General features: G+C 40.4%; 2 protein-coding genes across 3 annotated transcripts; one reads left to right on the plus strand and one right to left on the minus strand.

Moving 5' to 3' along the window:
• The first annotated feature begins 1,668 nt into the window (after positions 1-1,668).
• Positions 1,669-8,083, plus strand: mthfsd (methenyltetrahydrofolate synthetase domain containing). Of its 2 annotated transcripts, none has more exons than XM_017710177.2 (8): positions 1,669-1,840; positions 1,953-2,056; positions 2,179-2,292; positions 2,606-2,719; positions 2,861-2,951; positions 3,033-3,145; positions 5,036-5,161; positions 7,262-8,083. In XM_017710177.2, exons 1-8 carry the CDS (start codon positions 1,813-1,815, stop codon positions 7,889-7,891), a joined length of 1,320 nt encoding a protein of 439 aa, XP_017565666.1. In that variant the 5' UTR covers positions 1,669-1,812; the 3' UTR covers positions 7,892-8,083. The 2 variants fall into 2 exon arrangements, with proteins under 2 accessions (XP_017565666.1, XP_017565581.1); XM_017710092.2 differs by lacking the exon at positions 2,179-2,292 and adding an exon at positions 2,333-2,446.
• Positions 8,084-12,055: 3,972 nt separating this feature from the next.
• On the minus strand, positions 12,056-16,239 carry foxf1 (forkhead box F1). The gene is made up of 2 exons (XM_017687201.2): positions 14,915-16,239; positions 12,056-13,175 (listed from the first exon to the last, which is right to left on the minus strand). The coding sequence occupies exons 1-2, from the start codon at positions 15,882-15,884 to the stop codon at positions 13,012-13,014; spliced, it is 1,134 nt and encodes a 377-aa protein (XP_017542690.1). The 5' UTR covers positions 15,885-16,239; the 3' UTR covers positions 12,056-13,011.
• Between the last annotated feature and the right edge of the window lie 836 nt (positions 16,240-17,075).

The following is a 17,075-nucleotide window of genomic DNA, read 5'->3' on the forward strand; positions in this document are numbered from 1 at the left end:
ATGTATGTAGATAATATTGCAAGTGTGTATATAATGTTAAGAAAACAGTGTTGGTGTTAGTGCATAAACTTATCATCTGTCACAGGATGACTAGGAGAGCAGCTTAGTGGCAAAATGTCCTCTAATGGACTCTAGATCCTCTAATGGACTCAATACAGAGAAACAACTATAAATGCATACATGAAAACGCCAAAAAGGCTGAACTGATTGCATGCCAGCATGTAATTTGGTTGGATTTACTGAAGCACACAGTTGTATGGACTCTTGGAAATGGATTCCTCATTCTAAACTGTTTTTTGATATTTGATAAGGTTGAACTGATTTAAGGATAGCTTTTAAGAAAATGCATTCCAGGTTATGTTTCTGGGGAAAACAACTCACTTTACCATCACTTGCTGCAAAGATTCACCCACTCGTAATTTAATTATGTTCCATATGGTTCCTGTTCTTTTAATGAAGAACATCCACTACAGATGTTAGTTACTTCAATACCTGCTTAGCTACTTAGCCAAATTATAACAGTGAAAAAATAGCTTCTGATTCAATTTTATAGATGTTTTTTAAAGCTGGAAGGATGTCAGTGTAATGAGAGAGTTTTCATATTGATTTCATATTGACAAATGTGATCTGTGTGCATTGACAAAAAAATCATAAAATTCACATGTGAAATGTGACTTGCACACATTTCATGTATTAAAATGTTATGTGTGAAAAAAAGTTATTACTTGTAAACATACTTTTTTCACACACTTCTAAAGTGAAATATAAGTGACCTTGCTGTAAGGGGAATAAAGGAAGCTATGCGACCAGGCCGTCACATATACAGATGTAGGTAGCAAATGACAATTGCACTTCTTTATGAAGTGTATTACATAATATTCTTTTTACATTGTAGTCATTAACATTCACTAATTCCTTTTTCTTTTTAATGTTATTATGTTTTACTGGTTTATGACATCTGTGCTGCAATTACTTCTGCCTCTGACTTTAGATGTTTATTTATTCATTGATTTTCAACATGAGATGCAAACAGGAATGGCTGCACCTGTCCTAACATGATCATATCATCATGTTGATGAGGTTTTCTTTCACAAAGCTTGACTTTGTCTCTACGTTTGGTCATGCTGGAAAATTATGACCCTTTAAAGACGATTCAGTACTGCCTGTCCTTGTTTTATATTACTGTTCACCGGTTTGTTAGTTTGATTGATTGATTGATTGATTGATTGATTGCCATCATTTGGACTACTTGATTAATGCAAACCTAAATGAAAATGAATATAATATCATGTCATTCATCAAATAACTATATAGAATTTGTCTCGTGCAGTAGGCTGTCGTTAGATGATGGCGTGACACTGTTCCATTGCTAATCGTGACGAAATAATTCCCGAGGACAGACCAGCGCGATGCAAATAAATGATGATTATTTTGTATTTGGCGCCACCTACTGGAAACAAGTAGATAATGCCGTGTAATGTCACCACACTCTAAATGTTGCATTGTAAGAAAGTCTTGTTTTCTCTCATTCTTATCTTGGAAATTACAATTTTAATTTAATAACTCAAAAAATGACACAGTGAAGAATAGAAACAACAGGGAGAGCGGTTAGAACCCTTGCACCATGATGGGGAAAAATGAAACGCGTTTTGACCTTTGTAGGGTCCCGTAGAATGAACTGGACTGTAATTTGACAGGCGAGCAGCTGCTGTTGTGAATTTTTAGATTATGGACGAACGTAGAGAAAGACAGACATGTCTGCATTTCATCCTCGTGTAGTCCTGTTGTAAAACAGATTAGGCGCACTAAAGTATGGAACAAGCTGTTAATATAAGTCAAGGTAACCGTCAATGTTTCTGTTGTTATCTGAATGTATGTGGACTCTGTTGAGCGTGTGGTTTTCCCTCCAGCAGCTAAAATGCGTCCACTTGTTTTTACTCATTTGGTTAAAGGGGCTACGAAGTGGGATATTCGCCAAAAAGTGTGGGATTACATCGAGGCGAAAAACCTAGCCAACTTCCCAAGACCAGTGCACCACAGAATTCCAAACTTCAAGGTAGCCCCTGTGTTTATGAAGTAGTTGTACTTTAAAGAGGTCTATGTGATGGTTGATTGATTGATGTGATGTCTAACTGTTTTCCTCAGTCATGTGGTGTATTGTGTGTTTTGAGCTGACAGGCAGCTGCCCAGGCCTGTGACAGGCTCCCTGTCCTGCAGGAATTCAAGTCCAGCAGGGTGGTCAAAGTAAACCCGGACAGGCCACAGGAGCAGGCCCGCTTTCACACACTCACTGTAAGTGACCTTCTCACACCACTTTCTTCTTTCTCTTCAGGGGGCTTATGGGGCCTGCAATAAGATTGTAACCTTAGACGTCTTCAACAAAACCAGTGAAGTCAAGGTGGATCCAGATAAACCACTGGAGGGGGCTCGGTTAGCTGCCCTGCAGGTACCTTTGACACCTTTGTGTAATTGTAATGAGAGTGTTTTGCATGGATAATTAAATTAAGATGGTTTCTAGAGAATACTATATGAAGTGTGCCATTTCGTCTGGGTTATATTTTGTGTAATTCTCATTTCAGCTAATGTGCTTCTGTCTATTTTTTAGGCTAGAAAAACATTGCTGGTCCCGACGCCTCGGCTGCGCACTGGACTGTTTAACAAAATTGTTCCCCCGCAAAATGCAACCAAGGAGGATCTGCGAGTGTGCTCCACCTCCCAGGTTATACATTAACTCACACTGTACTTTTTTTAAATGATACTATTTTTTTAAATGATACTATATCTTTTCTATTTATTACCTTTTCACAATTCAGTATACTTGATAAATTAGTGTGTCACTCATACAGTTTGTTTTGTCCAGGGGGTTAAAAAGTTCAGTGTCCCAATTGGTTTAGATGCAAGAGTTCAAGTGGATCTAGTAGTGGTTGGTTCTGTAGCTGTGTCTGAGAAAGGTAAGCCTGTTTCTCAATTATGATAAAAGTATTTTAGATCATATATCTTCTTATCAGTAATAAGAATTTCTTTCCTCTTAGGTTACAGAATTGGGAAAGGAGAAGGATATGCAGATATGGAATATGCTATGATGGCCTCCATGGGAGCTGTGAATGAATCCACTGTGGTTGTGACTATTGTTCATGACTGTCAGGTCAGAAACCCTAGCCCATTTACAGAAGCTCCATGCATCGATGTATAGAAAACTGAACCCAGCACTACCTGCCAGGTTACAGTTGGGATAATATGTAGGGATGTCCTGATTCGATCTTAAAGATCGGTATGGGGGCCGATCAAGGCATTTTAACTGATCGGTATCGGCTTAATTGAACATGAATCTATGCCCAATCCTGTGCTTTACGTCAGTGGTCACATGGGTGTCGTAGCGAAGAGTGCGATTTGTCGCAGGACGTTGCTAAAATGTGTGGCGTGTGGAAATACTGTGTGGATAAAATAAAGTGGAGAATGAAACCAGTCCAATAGTCATGTGTAATGTATGCAATTCTAGCATTTCGTGAGGCAGTAGTAACAGAGCTGATATGGCTCCTAAAAAGTAAACACTTAGCGGAATACAGTGAGTTTACTCGAGTAACTCAGGCAAAGGCTGCACCAAAGCAACACACACTAGAGCAAACACAGACGTTTTCCCGAGACAGCGACGTGGCCAAAAAGATTACTGAGAGAGTAACCGAGCTCATCGCTTTGGATGACAAGCCTATGGCTTTGGTAGAAAAGAAGTTTTCGCCGTCTTTTGGGGCCACGCTATGCCCTACAGACACGGCCATACTGGAGCTTTACAACAAGGTTCCTGAGCACGTTCGAAGTCTTCTATCAGATGTGAGTGCTGTAGTGCTGTTAGTTCTGATGTTTCCCCATCATTACTTAGCCTCACGGTGCACTGGATTGACTCGACGTTTGATGAAAAGCCGGTGTTGCATCTCGATTTCCCTCACTGGCTGCTATTGCAAACACGTTTCTCTGTGCCCCCTGTATGCGTGGACAGTGAGCGACTCTTTAGTCCAGTCTCAAACGTCATTGTTGAGAAGACGAACCGTGGCTGTCCGGTAACACGGCAGAGTTAAAAAAAAAACCCTCAAAAAACCCTTCACTTCATTTGGAGTGTACATAACTGAATAAGAGAAAGGAAAAACTGTAGCCAGTCCAATAAAAGCACTTAAAGAAATGGCCTTCCCAGATACCAAAAAAGAAAAGTACAATGCAACTTTATTATTTTGATATTTTGCTGTAATGCTGTTGCTCAAATAAATGGAAATGTATATTGTTTTTTAAATGTTCAAGTTAAGCTGCTACACCACTTAAGGGGAATTGAGATTTCTGATTTTCATTTTTGTATACTATTATGCTGCACTAGGTTGAATTTTGGTATTTGTCATGATTACAACACTTTAAAGTGGAATTATAATTATATTACTCATTTTGAGTGTTCTGGCTTTACTACTGCACTGCTGGACTAAATGGAAATTATCCAAGCTATTTATAAGGACATCTTTTAGTTTGTTTACTTATTTTGTAAAGTAAATAAATAAAAATATAGCTTGGATGCAGACAATGTTTTTCTTAATGCACTGCAGAACTATTCAGTTGTGAAGCATATACATTGGATTGAGTTTAATCAAACCGTAATGTACTTGAATTGTGCACTGTGTAATAGTATTATCTAGGAAAATATACTGTAAGTGTAAGTGAAGTTGGTCAATATTAAATGACTCGGATCGGGATCAGGGGCAGAAAAACTTGATCGGGACATCCCTAATAATATATAATATATTATAATGCAAAATGCTTGCCTCAGCAAATGTTTATGTAAGCACACAGACGATTTGCAAAATATTTAGATATATTAATGAGTGTTTTACATTGTCACAAATTAAATACATTTTCTGCCAGTTTTTCACATTGATTAGCTTTCTTGCCTGGTATGTGAGTTTGTAAATGAATTTAAAATGTGCACAGAATCACTGGAAAGACCATGACCTTACTGAGAAAGATATTAAACTAATTACTAAACTATCATGTCCAACAGGTTGTGGACATTCCAGAAGGACTGACTGAGAGTCATGACCTCACTGTGGACTATATCATCACTCCAACTAGGATAATCAAGACTGAGTGTCAGCTCCCTAAACCACAGGGAATCATTTGGTCAAAGGTAACTAAAATCACTTTGGTTGTTAACAACCAGGGAAAATACCTAATTGAATATATGGATACTGTGTCAAAACTTTAAAAAAGTATCTAATACAAGTACAAATACAAGCATATAGATTCAATTTAAACTTTTTTTACATTAAAGTAATGAGCTGATCACTCTATAATTCACTCCGATTAGTTAATATTCTTTGTTTTTACTTTTAACTTGTTTTTTCTTTTACTGTTTTAAACAAACTCTTACATTATTCTAAAATTCAAGTACACTTAAACACTAATTAACATCCCTCTGTTAATGATAACCTCTGCATATATATTGTTATAACCATTGCATTGCACAGCATTATCCTCACTCATTCTCCCTCACTGCAGTCCTGCTCCCCATCTTACCCAGCAATACTGGCACCCAGCCCTGCATGACTAACTAAATTGCTACGATATCTGTAATAACAAAGATATTCTGCTAACAGGTGGTGTGTGGCGCAAAGACTAATGGGCAGAACTGGTACTTTGTGCAAAAATGAATTTGTTAATTCTGGGCAATTTAATGTCCGTATGAATTTGAAGAATGTATTTTTAAAAAGTAATACAATGTGCCAGACTAAATGGAAAGTCTGAAAGAAAACCCAAAAAGTAACAAATATTTTTTCTTTCTGACATCTCTTAATTGAATTAAGAGTAAAAGTATTCAGTTTCAGTAATAAGTACACTCAACATTTCTAGATAACGCGCATTAAAAAATTTTAGTGTTCTCAACAGCTGCTTTTGTAGTGATCCTTATCCTTGAGGATAATTTGTTTAACCAACTTAGATGTGTTTATTCATCCAACATTAGGCTGCCAATAAAACATGTTTTTTCTTTTTCTTTCAAAAAAGAGGATACTTGGCAGTTGGCAGACACATCATTCATTATGACTTACAATGTAATAATGTTACTTGGGTACCTATTGTGGTGTTAAAAGTCTCTCAGAGACTTGTGGGCTCTTGGTTCTGTCCTGAGCAGGGAATAGAAATGATAATGGTAACATCAGCCATCTGGTCATTAGATTATCAATAAGCATCCATGGGCAAGACTTCTAATGTTGCCCTAGCTTACCTCTGGAAGCCAGTCTGGATAAGGGTGTCTGCCAAATGGCATAAAAAGATGACTGCAATTACTAAAGATACAAAAAAAGCTAGCTGCTGAGAAAACTCAATGCATTGTGAGTTTTTTTTTTTGTTTGTTAGTTTTTTTTGACACTGTACAAATCCTTCAAACTAATGCTTAAAAAGTTAATACTTAAGTTCAATCTGTTGAATTCACAACTAGAATTACAGTACTCTATAGCTTGTAGTGTACTCACAACAACCCCTTAGATTCTGCTCATGTGTCTCATCGCTTTGTTTTTGGGTGTTCACATAAATCATATTTGTTCTCTTTATATGGCCGCAGTCTGTACATCGTGGCTGTTGTTTGGGTGGATCAGTGACCGTGTACATTTTCCATGGTGGCTTTGAGAAATCTTAGTCAGCCAAAGTCTGGAGCCTTTTGAATAAAGGAAAGGGTATGTGATCATACAAAGGATTTGTGGTTCTGCTCTTCTGGCATTCATAGCTGTTCTTGTTGCATGGAACAGGAGCAGTCTAGAGGTCACTGTAAGAACAATAGGACGTGTATATCCTGTACAAAACTGGCTATGGTCATAACACTTTTCCCCTGGAGATCAGAAAAGACATCTTAATATAGCTGTGGGGGAAGTGAAATATTTCTCCTGATAACGATGAGTTACTGCTGTAGTTATTAAAGTTCAAAATGTACAAATGTGCAACATTTTCCTAAAATATGCTTGTGCATTTTATGATGTCAGTGCCTCCCATTTGAGTTATTTTGTCAAGTTTTAACTGATTTAGTATAAAATAAAAGAAAGGTCCATGTGTGTTTTGTAAGTATATTAGATACGTTAATTTTAAGGATACGAAGGGACAGAGGTCTTTTTACTCTTTATATGATTCTGTCTGGTGTTGTTATTTCCAGCTTTTTCACTAACCTCACTGAATTCATCATCAAAGCCACTGCCCCATTTTCTCCAACCCACAAACAATATAATTGTTATGTCTGCAGTTAGACGCGGAGATGCTGGAGAAAATTCCCATCCTGAAAAAACTGCAAGATCTGGAGCAGAAGGCTGGCAAGGACGTCACACTAAAGGTATCCTCCGCTGAAAGCGATAAACCAATGGCAGAGCCTAAACCTGAAGCTAAACCCAACCCTAAACGTGACCCAAAAAGTAGGCCCAGGCGTGAACCCAAACAGGAGCCCAAACATAAGCATATCGAAAATACAGCTGAGAGACCTGAGGGAGGCACTGTGGAGCAGGAGCATCCTCATGGTTCCTCCAGCACTCTTTACCTTGGAGGCATCCCGGCTGGATTACGAGTGAGTGAGCTGAAGAGCGTGCTGAGAGAGCGGAATGCTGTGCCCCTCAGGCTCACCTGGCAGGGGGCACAGCACAGGGCCTTCCTCGAGTACAGTGATGGGCCAGGAGCTGACCTTGCCCTGACTACCCTGCAAGACCTCTCTATCAACGGCCACACCCTGAAGGCTGAGCGAGCTAAGAGCCAGCGGGGCGGCCACAAGCCTAACCAAACACTGCAGAGGCCCCAGAATAAGGAAGCCAAAGGAGCAGCTCACCCACCAACAGCCACAGCCACCGTCGTCAGCATTACTGCCCCATGCAAAGAGGGGAGTTAGCTAGGGTAAAGGTTCAGAGAAGGTCAACACCAATTATGAAAATGCAAGATTTCTTTGGGAGAAAATATCTGGTAAATATGTAAAAATATCAAATTTACCTACTTAGATCATTGGTGATTCCAGAAATATGTAATTTTTTATGAGTTTTTGCATGTGGGCGTGAAAATAAAGCAATTCTGGAAATAAGTTTAACTGTGTTATTTCTGATCCTTTTATGGTAAATAGTGTTTAAGCTGTGAGCTTTGATGAAATTGTTAGTGGCTGATAAAAATGATTCAGTTCTGAGGAATGTCTTCTGAAGATCCGTTATTTAAGATTCATTACTTTATCAGTGTACAGTCTGCAGTTTGTTATGAGTCTTATGATAATCATGACTAAGTATGCTTCAAGGGAGGCTCTTTGGGGTGAAAATTGAATTCAAAATACGCTTACAAGGTGGTCTGTGATGAAGCCTCCTGCTTTCTGTGTTTAACCTTTGGAAGATAATTTTGAATCTTTGGTGGAACAGCTTTGATTAACCCCTTAAACTCTAACACCCTGTTGGTGGATCCCGTCTTCAGTACCTCACTCTTATAACGGTTGTATATTAGTTTCATAGTAGTCACAAAAGTAGTTGCTGGATAATAGGTCTTAAGATTAATAACCCGATAATTGGCCTAGAGTTTCAGGGTTAAATTCTGAGTTCTCATTGCCAATGTATGCCTTTTTCTATAAGAGTAAAACACACACTAACTTTTTCCTGTATCAAGAAATCATTTTAAGGCTTTTGACATAACCAGCTGAGCTAAGGAACACATTGAAGTCTGATAGATGATCCACACAGGCCTGAAATCATTTCAGACTGTAGGCTGCAAGAGGCAGATATTTACAATTTAAGTGATACTTTTTTTTTTTTTTTTGACAAGGCAGTTCTGAATCTCTAAACTCTAAGGACTTGTTGGTGGATCCGTACTCTCATAACTACAAATGCTGCGTATTAGTTTAGGTAATTTGTTCTATCTGATCCACAAAAAGCCTTAATATTACCAAATAATAATCATTGAGTTTAAGGGTTAAGTAAAAAGGTTCATGCTGTCATAGTAACACCAGTAAATCACAGTCTGCAACATTTTCCTGTCATGAGGAATCATGTTAAGGCCTTTGACATGTCCAGCTGAGCGAATAAACACTATGAAGCCTGATGGAGGATCCATTTAGGCCTGGAACCATCTCAAACAGTAGGCTGAGTTTGTTCTGCGTCACATATGCCTGTGGCTACATAATGCATTTCAAAAATGCCAGAGCACATGTTGGGAAATACTCCAACGCGGAGGATTATTCATTTGTATCGATGCTTATACGCAAGCCTGTTTGAGATGTTTTCGGGGCTGTGCGGACCTTCCATCAGGATCTGGCCTGTGTGTGTCTCATAGCTCCGCTGCAGCCGTGAGCTTAACGCGCGTGTTGAGCTGCAGTACGAGCTTTTTATGGTGCCGTCGCGAAGCCTCCCTGACTAACAGCTGTGAATCACGGAAGAATTTTATTTGGCTATTCAGCCAAGACGAGCTGCTCTGTTTAATGTCCTGAGGAGGGGATGAATGTGTGGTCCACAGGCTGCGGGGCAGTTTGGGCTCGCTGCCCCAGCAGCTCACAGGGCTGTAATGTCTCCCAGCGCAGCGGTTAGTGTAAAGATAGCGCAGTGAGAGTGATGTGAGGAGCTGACATCGCGCTGCTTGTTTTCAAGCCTTTATCCTCCAAAGCTTAACGCGAAGGTCCAGTTGTCTGCTGGCGGGTTTCGTCTCATTGTGTATGGAACATGAGTGGGAGCCTCATGAGCCTAACTGAGCTTTATTCGCCTCTAGCAGCCAAAATGCGCTGTAGGGCTGCTGAGGGACGAAAGCTGAGATTTATTTATTTATTTATATTTGTTTGTTTAACTTAGATCAGTTTCGATGGATAAAGTCCATCTTATAGTCACCCCTCTGTCCAGGGCAAGCTTTTAAACTTCGTTACTTTCTTCTTCTTATTATTATTATTATTACAATAAATTGACGGTAGGCTGGTATGGCAATAGTAGCCTATATTTTCCAAGATCTCGAAATACAGCAGTATTCCTATATAATTTAGTTCTAGCGTAATCTACAGACTGAAAAAAGCATTCACTGTAAATGTAACCTGTTTACCTCAATATTTTCTCACTCGAAAAAGCTATATATATATATATATATATATATATATATATATATATATATATATATATATATATATATAGCTTTTGTAGTGTGAGCAAAGCAAAATGTTTAAACTACTGGACGTTCAGTTGGCTCAAAATGTTGAGGTAAAGTTGTGGGCACTTTGCTGCAATTGTTTAAGAGTAGTTAAAAACAAAGTGTGATTTTTGCTTTTTACAACAGCATATAACATTATAATTAATACATCTGAATATTGATGCAGTAAAAGTAAAAACATTTCTTCAGTTCTTGTTTTTAGAAACGTAGTTGATATTATGTGAGCTGTGATAAATACAGGTCCCGGATTTGACCTCGACTTTCTCAGCAGTTGTGTGGATTTGTCTGACTGGTCATGATGAAGTGTTGAAGCCAAAGCTGATACTGGATGATACACTGTAAAAGGTGCGGTGGTCAATAACAACACACTGACTTGCGTTACCTGTTTTAACACTTTTTGTGTGAAATTGTTTTCTGATTTAACACATTCAAAGTTAAAAGTAACACAAATCATGTTCTCCGTGCCACAGAAATATTTCAACATATTCTGTGTTAAAAGTGTGGTGTCTCTGACTCAATACACTGATGTGTCTAGTTGGAGACATAAGCGTTGTGTTTTTTAACACATCCGTTTTAGAGTGTAACTACATTTTATACTGGGCCTCCGGAGATCTTTGAAAACGGTTATACGAACACATTGACATACATCATCATTACATTTTGCCTTAATCTTAACTGCGTTTATTCTAATATTAGTGTTTTCTTTTTAACAAATAAACGCGAGCGGCCCAAAAAACATTTTCATATATAAAACATTTTATATATTTCATATATAAGTGCCTACAACTTTCACACAATCCTATATAACATTTTTTTCGTCTTGTAGTGTTGTTGTGTTGTGCTTCTTGATGTTGTAGTTCTTGTTGTTGTTGTCCTTCTTCGTCTTCACACTATGTCTTTTCAGCGCGCGGCCGTTAGGTGGCGCTCACCACTCTGAAAAGTCGGGCTGCTCAGCTCTTCTGGACTTTCTTCATTTTGAAACTCCAAACTCAAAAGGTGAACGCAGCTGCCAACAATCACATTATGGAAACCTTTGGCTGGACTGAACTGTTTGGTCAAAGGTCGTGAACGATGTTCTCCTGAAAGTGTAAAAGCCTTTCTTAAATATGAGAGTCAGAGGGAGAGAGAGAGAGAGGGGAGAGAGAGGGTGAGAGAGAGAGGAAAGTTTCGGTGCAGTGTCAGCGCTCCCCCCGGTAATGAATTTGACAGTTTAATTTGCATATGGACATACTGTGTTGGCTGTGCAGCTCTTTACTTAGAGAAATAAATATAGCAATCCATCTGCAACAACTGGAGACGTCTGAGAGGGCAGGACACTGGCTGGAATAGGTGGACTATAATAGCCTATAATAAGAGTGCGAGCTTTGTGGTCAGTTTAATGGATCCAATGCAAGTGCAATATCACTGCCAAAAAAAAAAACAAAAAAAAAAAACATGTGGCGGTCAGGAACACAAAACATCTTTGTTTTGGACACGCAGGCAGCTCATCCTCGCTTTGTCACTGATGAAAAGGTTTCTACGAATAATGCAGATATGGGCTACAGGGCTGTATTGGCTATAATGATAATAATAATAATAATAATAATAATAATAATAATAATAATAATAATAATGACGACGAATTATTAGAAACTACATATGTTTCTAGGATGATGTTATTTCTACCAAAATGTATCACTTTGAAATCCACATTTTGTTTAAACAGCTGTTAAAATTATTCGATTTAAAGTAATTTAGTTTTATGAATACACGGATTTCAGCTCGGCTTCTCTGGCGGAGGAACAGGTGACGAAACAAATGTGTTTTTGCGTTTTAAAAAAGATCTTCCTGCCCTGTCAGCGCTGTACCTCCACCAGTGAACCACATTCAGGAAGGAGTCTGCAGTTAATCTGGTAACTGTGTTTGCGTATGGAAGTTTTTGAACGGTTTAATTCAAACTGCATGCCATTATTGCTTTTATACAATTTTATACAAATGGTGCGTACATGACCGAATGTCTAAAGACATCGAAACAGGAAAAAGAAGCCTATGCTACTAAAACATATTCCCTACACTATAGACAGGTTTTACAGTGCTGGAAAATGACTCGTGTCAATACGGATATTCAGACATTAAGAAAAACAGCAACCAACCGAAACAACAGTGCTTACATTTTTAACCTTCATTTATACACTGAATAAAGACAGCGTCTTGACAAATATTGCCAATAAAGCGTTCTCAATACTATGGCTATAATTATACAATCAAAATAGAAACAGAATAAATAAGTTGCGCTTTGACGTTTAAAAGTGCCTTCATTCATTTTTCTTCCTTATTTATGATAGTCTAATGGATTTACTTACACTAATTAACCAAAAAATAATAAAAAATAATAATAAAAATGGTCTATGATCAGATATAGAACAACTCGTCCTGAATTGAAAATAACATTAAAAATACATAAGACCATTTTTTTCCACTGGAAATGGGCTCGTCCCGGTCCGGGGCTTTGTGTTCTGAGGCCAGTCTCTCTCTCACACTCCCTCACTCTCTCACACTCTGATGTGTTAGTGATCCGCCAGCAGAGCGGGTACCGGGCGGCGCGAGAGTCTCAGGTTCTAGTCTTTATTTGCTGCAGAGTCTGGCCCGCGTGCTCCGTCTTCACCCGCCCGGGTTACAGGGCGCAAGCGCTCTGTCCTGTCCTTGTACCGAGTTTCTCGTCGTGGGTTTGTGTGTTTTGTCTGAGTGGTTCGGAGCTCCGTGTCTCTCTCCAGCGAGCCCTCAGCCTCACTGCGCTCCAACGGGGCCTGAGACCCTCCTCCAGCGGATCTCCTTCAGCAGTGCTCGGCTGGCGTCTCCCCCTCACAGCTGCTGTCACATCACGCACGGTTTGATGTCCTGGTAAGCGACCTGCTGATGGTGGTAGTAGGAGCCGCTCCCGGGCGAGTGCATGCTGGAGGAAGTCATGGCGTTGAAGGAGAAGACGAACTCCTTCCTGTCACACATGCTGGGGGACTGCGAGTGGTACCGGGGGATACCTGGGAGGACAACGCACAGAGGATTTACCGTTACAGGCTGTGCTGGTGCTCACCTACCCTCAGCTGGATGTAACATACATGCACCAAAAAGAAACCCCAAGGTATAATTTAATTTGAATTAGTTATTATATATTTTTCTCTGTGTCTAATGTCACCTGTGCACTTACACGGGCTCTTATATATGCACATGTAAAATACACCCAAATTAAAATGAGTTTTTACTTATTTATTTAATATTTATCTAGGCAGCAATTTGGGCAAAAGTAGGTCATTTCAAAATGTTTAATGCTTTAGAATAATAATGTATAAAAACACAAATATTACAACAACAATACTACTACTAATACTAATAACAGTAGTATTCTTCTTCTTCTGCTTCTTCTTCTTATTATTATTATTACAACGTGTTTGTAATTTAATGATTGCGTGTCCAGGAACAGACTGAGACCAAAGTCATGATTCGTTTATTTACACTCAATGACCTTTGGATTTTTGGCTGGACACAAAGCTCAGTAATGTCGCTGTCCGCTCTAACTATCTGTATAAGTGTATTGCAAATATCCAGGCTCATTAAAACACTTACATTCAACACTAACTCATCGTCAGTCTATTTTATTCTGAGAGATACTTTGATAGATTGGGACCAACTGCTGTCTATTAGACTATAAAAAAAAATCAGCGGCAGATTCAGATAATAGTGGATCTGTGGTGAAGACTCTGGATTCATGTGGCATCTAATGAGAGCCGTATCTATTTCTGCCCCCAGGGTGGGGTATCTTAATGGACATTGTCCGGCTTGCACGCGATTCCCGCAGGACTCCGCGAGCCGTTCGCTGCCTATTGGCTGTTCGCGCTCCTCTGCTGGTGTTCGGTATTGTATCGGATTTTGAAACCGCTTTAAACAGAGATTTGGAATAAAAAGGAGCGAGTTCATCTTAAGCTTTTACTGTGGTCCAGTTTAACCAAGGCAGAAGGCCGAGCTCTACCTGCTCCCGTGAACAAAATATAGACTTCATTAGCCATAAAACATCGTCTTGAAATTAAAATACACTTTGACCATGTAGGACAGCAGCAGATTCAGGTAATATGAGCCATCATGTGATAAGGTTCACTTTATTAATTCATTCGAGTTTTAGCAGCTGCTGCAAAGAGTATCATTTCTTAAGGAGGAAAAATAAATCAGTTGTAAATAGACTCGTTCACGTGTAAAAGTCAGCTTTAGTGGGTGATGACTGGCCTGTAATACCTGAATACCTGGTTTCAGGCTTGTTGCATTAAGTGGGGAGGTGCTGATTGGCAAAGAATAATTACATTTTGTTTTTTAAATGATTATTTTTAATTCAATGCAAGTATTGACTTGTGCTATAAATGTAAACGTCATTGAATTACATCACATGAGGCCTGTGTTTCGCTACTGGTTAGCACATTACTTTTAAGGACTATATAATATATATAATTATATTTTTAATTTCATCATTTTAACGTCTCATTATTAATAGGCAAAATATGTATATCACGTTTGCTGAAAAATGTGGGTCAGTTAAACTTTAACAATGTCCTGGGCGGTTTTATTGGTTTTATTCAACTCAAATAAACACGTTGAGTAACATAATGCAAAGTTTTAGTTTAGACGAAAAAAAAACCCGTTTTGTCAGTTCAAAACTCAGAGCGCTTTCCTCTTTTTACAGAGTTTATCTTTATATTATTTATATATTAGGCATACAAAACGAGACAGTTACCTTGCAGCTCGCTCGTGCTGTGTCCGTTCTGGTGCAGATAAGACTGGTCCAGAGAGTGCGTGGGTAAGCTGGGCTGCAGAGGGTTCGCCCCGGGGTTGCAGGGCGAGAGCGGCTGCTGCTTGATGTATGACGCTCCGTTGTTGAGCGAGGCGGACGGGGCGGGGGCCCAGGCTGACGTGGGGCTCGAGTAAACGGGATGGGGCTCCATGACCCCTCCGCTGGGCAGCAGCGGGGACGCGGCGTTGTCGTGGTGGGGGTAGTCGCCGGCCGAGGCCCCCGTGCAGCTCCCCATGTACGAGTGTCCGCCGCTGGCTGACAGATGGGACATGGAGTGCCCGGCCAGGCCCATGCCGTCCATGTTGCTGGCCAAGTGTCCGTTCATCATCCCAATCCCGCTCTCCAAGGACAGGCTGTTGGGCGGGCAGGACAGTCCCCCGCCGCCGCCCTGGAAGTTGTACGAGTCGGGGAGATGGTTGAAGCCCAGGCCGTTCATCATGCTGTACATGGAAGGCTTGAGCGCCTGGCACTTGCGCCTGAATCCGCGCGGCCTGCGCCTAAACGAGCCCTCCTCGAACATGAACTCGCTTGCCGGGTCGATGGTCCAGTAGTGGCCCTTGCCCGGTCTGCCCAGGCCCTTGGGCAGCTTGATGAAGCACTCGTTGAGGGACAGGTTGTGGCGCACCGAGTTCTTCCAGCCCTGGTAGGAGCCGCGGAAAAAAGGGAAGCGGCTCTGGAGGAACTGGTAGATCTCACTGAGGGTCAGTCGCTTGGTGGGCGAGCTTTGGATGGCCATAACAATCAGAGCGATGTAGGAGTACGGCGGCTTTTCTGGGCGCCGGATCCCCGCGTTCGTCTTCTTGGTCTTCGTGGCTGAAGAGGCCGCGTCCATGGCCGCCGGTTTTTCTGGCGCAGACATCGGGCTGCTCTGGGCAGGGGTCTGCACGGAGGGCTGCTGGACCTCGGCCGTCATTTAGGGCTCAGCAGGAACGGAAATCCCTCACTGTGAAACTGTTTCTTGGGTAGCGAAAGCGCAGAACCAAAAAGAAACGACAGAGAAAAACTCCCTTACAGTCTACTCTGTATCATGCTGCAGATGCGCGACCAAACGAACACGCCGAGGATTAAAAGGACAGAAAGTTCGCCGAGGAGTGTCTTCTCTCTTCTGGGCAGATTCGCAGATAGCACAGTCCACATTGAAGGGGTGGGGGATAAAAAAAAGAACAGTAGAAGAAAAAAACGTAGGGGGGAGGCTGCTTAGGGCTCCAGCTCCTTCTCCTACTCTTCTCCTCTCTTCTCTCTTCTCTTCTCAGCTTGTCCTCAGGAGATCGCCCTTTACTTATGTGTAGCCATGAGCGCCTTGCACGCTCTTGAGCAGGAGGAGGGCAGAAGCGCGCGCGATGCTCCGCCCCCCCCCGCGGTCCCTGAAGTGTCCTCCTCCTTCAGCCCTGCTGTTGAGCAGCCATCAACATCTGGCTGCCTGATTCTGTCTGTTTTTTTCTCTTTAAGCTGGAATTGCGTACAAATTCATACAGCATATAAGCGCATCTATAGAAAATATTGTATTGGAGGGTCGAATCAGGGTGCTGTGTGGTTTTCTGTAGATTTACATTGATATTAATATCCGAACTGGCTAGTAGTATTTATTATATTGATTATATTTATTGAGGTTATATATATATATATATATATATATATATATATATATATATATATATATATATATATATATATATATATATATATATATATATATATATATATATATGTGTGTGTATATATACACACACACACAAAAGATGTCAATGTGGAGAAAATGTGCACTGATTAACCGAGCAGGTTGTTATGCGCTCTGATAGGCTTAAGTAACCCAACATAGCCAGTTTATGTGGGCTACCAGTAGATTATATATTGGTAAAGTAGTTCACTTCTACTTATGGCCTAGTTTGGTCTAAAACTAGAACATTTGCTCCATTCAGTTGTCCACAGTGTAGAAATGTGTAGCACGTTGTCAGTGCTGGTGCTCCAGCCGAGAAAGTGTGTTCTGACCGCTCACTGAGTTCTTAAAATCTGTATTCTGCATCAAATGCAATCTCAAAAAAGCACTTTAGAGAGGGAAAAACAGCTACTTAGCCTAATGCAGTGGAGAGCATGGTCCCATTTT

The sequence above is a fragment of the Pygocentrus nattereri genome, chromosome 7, assembly GCF_015220715.1.
Source record: "Pygocentrus nattereri isolate fPygNat1 chromosome 7, fPygNat1.pri, whole genome shotgun sequence".
Taxonomy (NCBI): domain Eukaryota; kingdom Metazoa; phylum Chordata; class Actinopteri; order Characiformes; family Serrasalmidae; genus Pygocentrus; species Pygocentrus nattereri.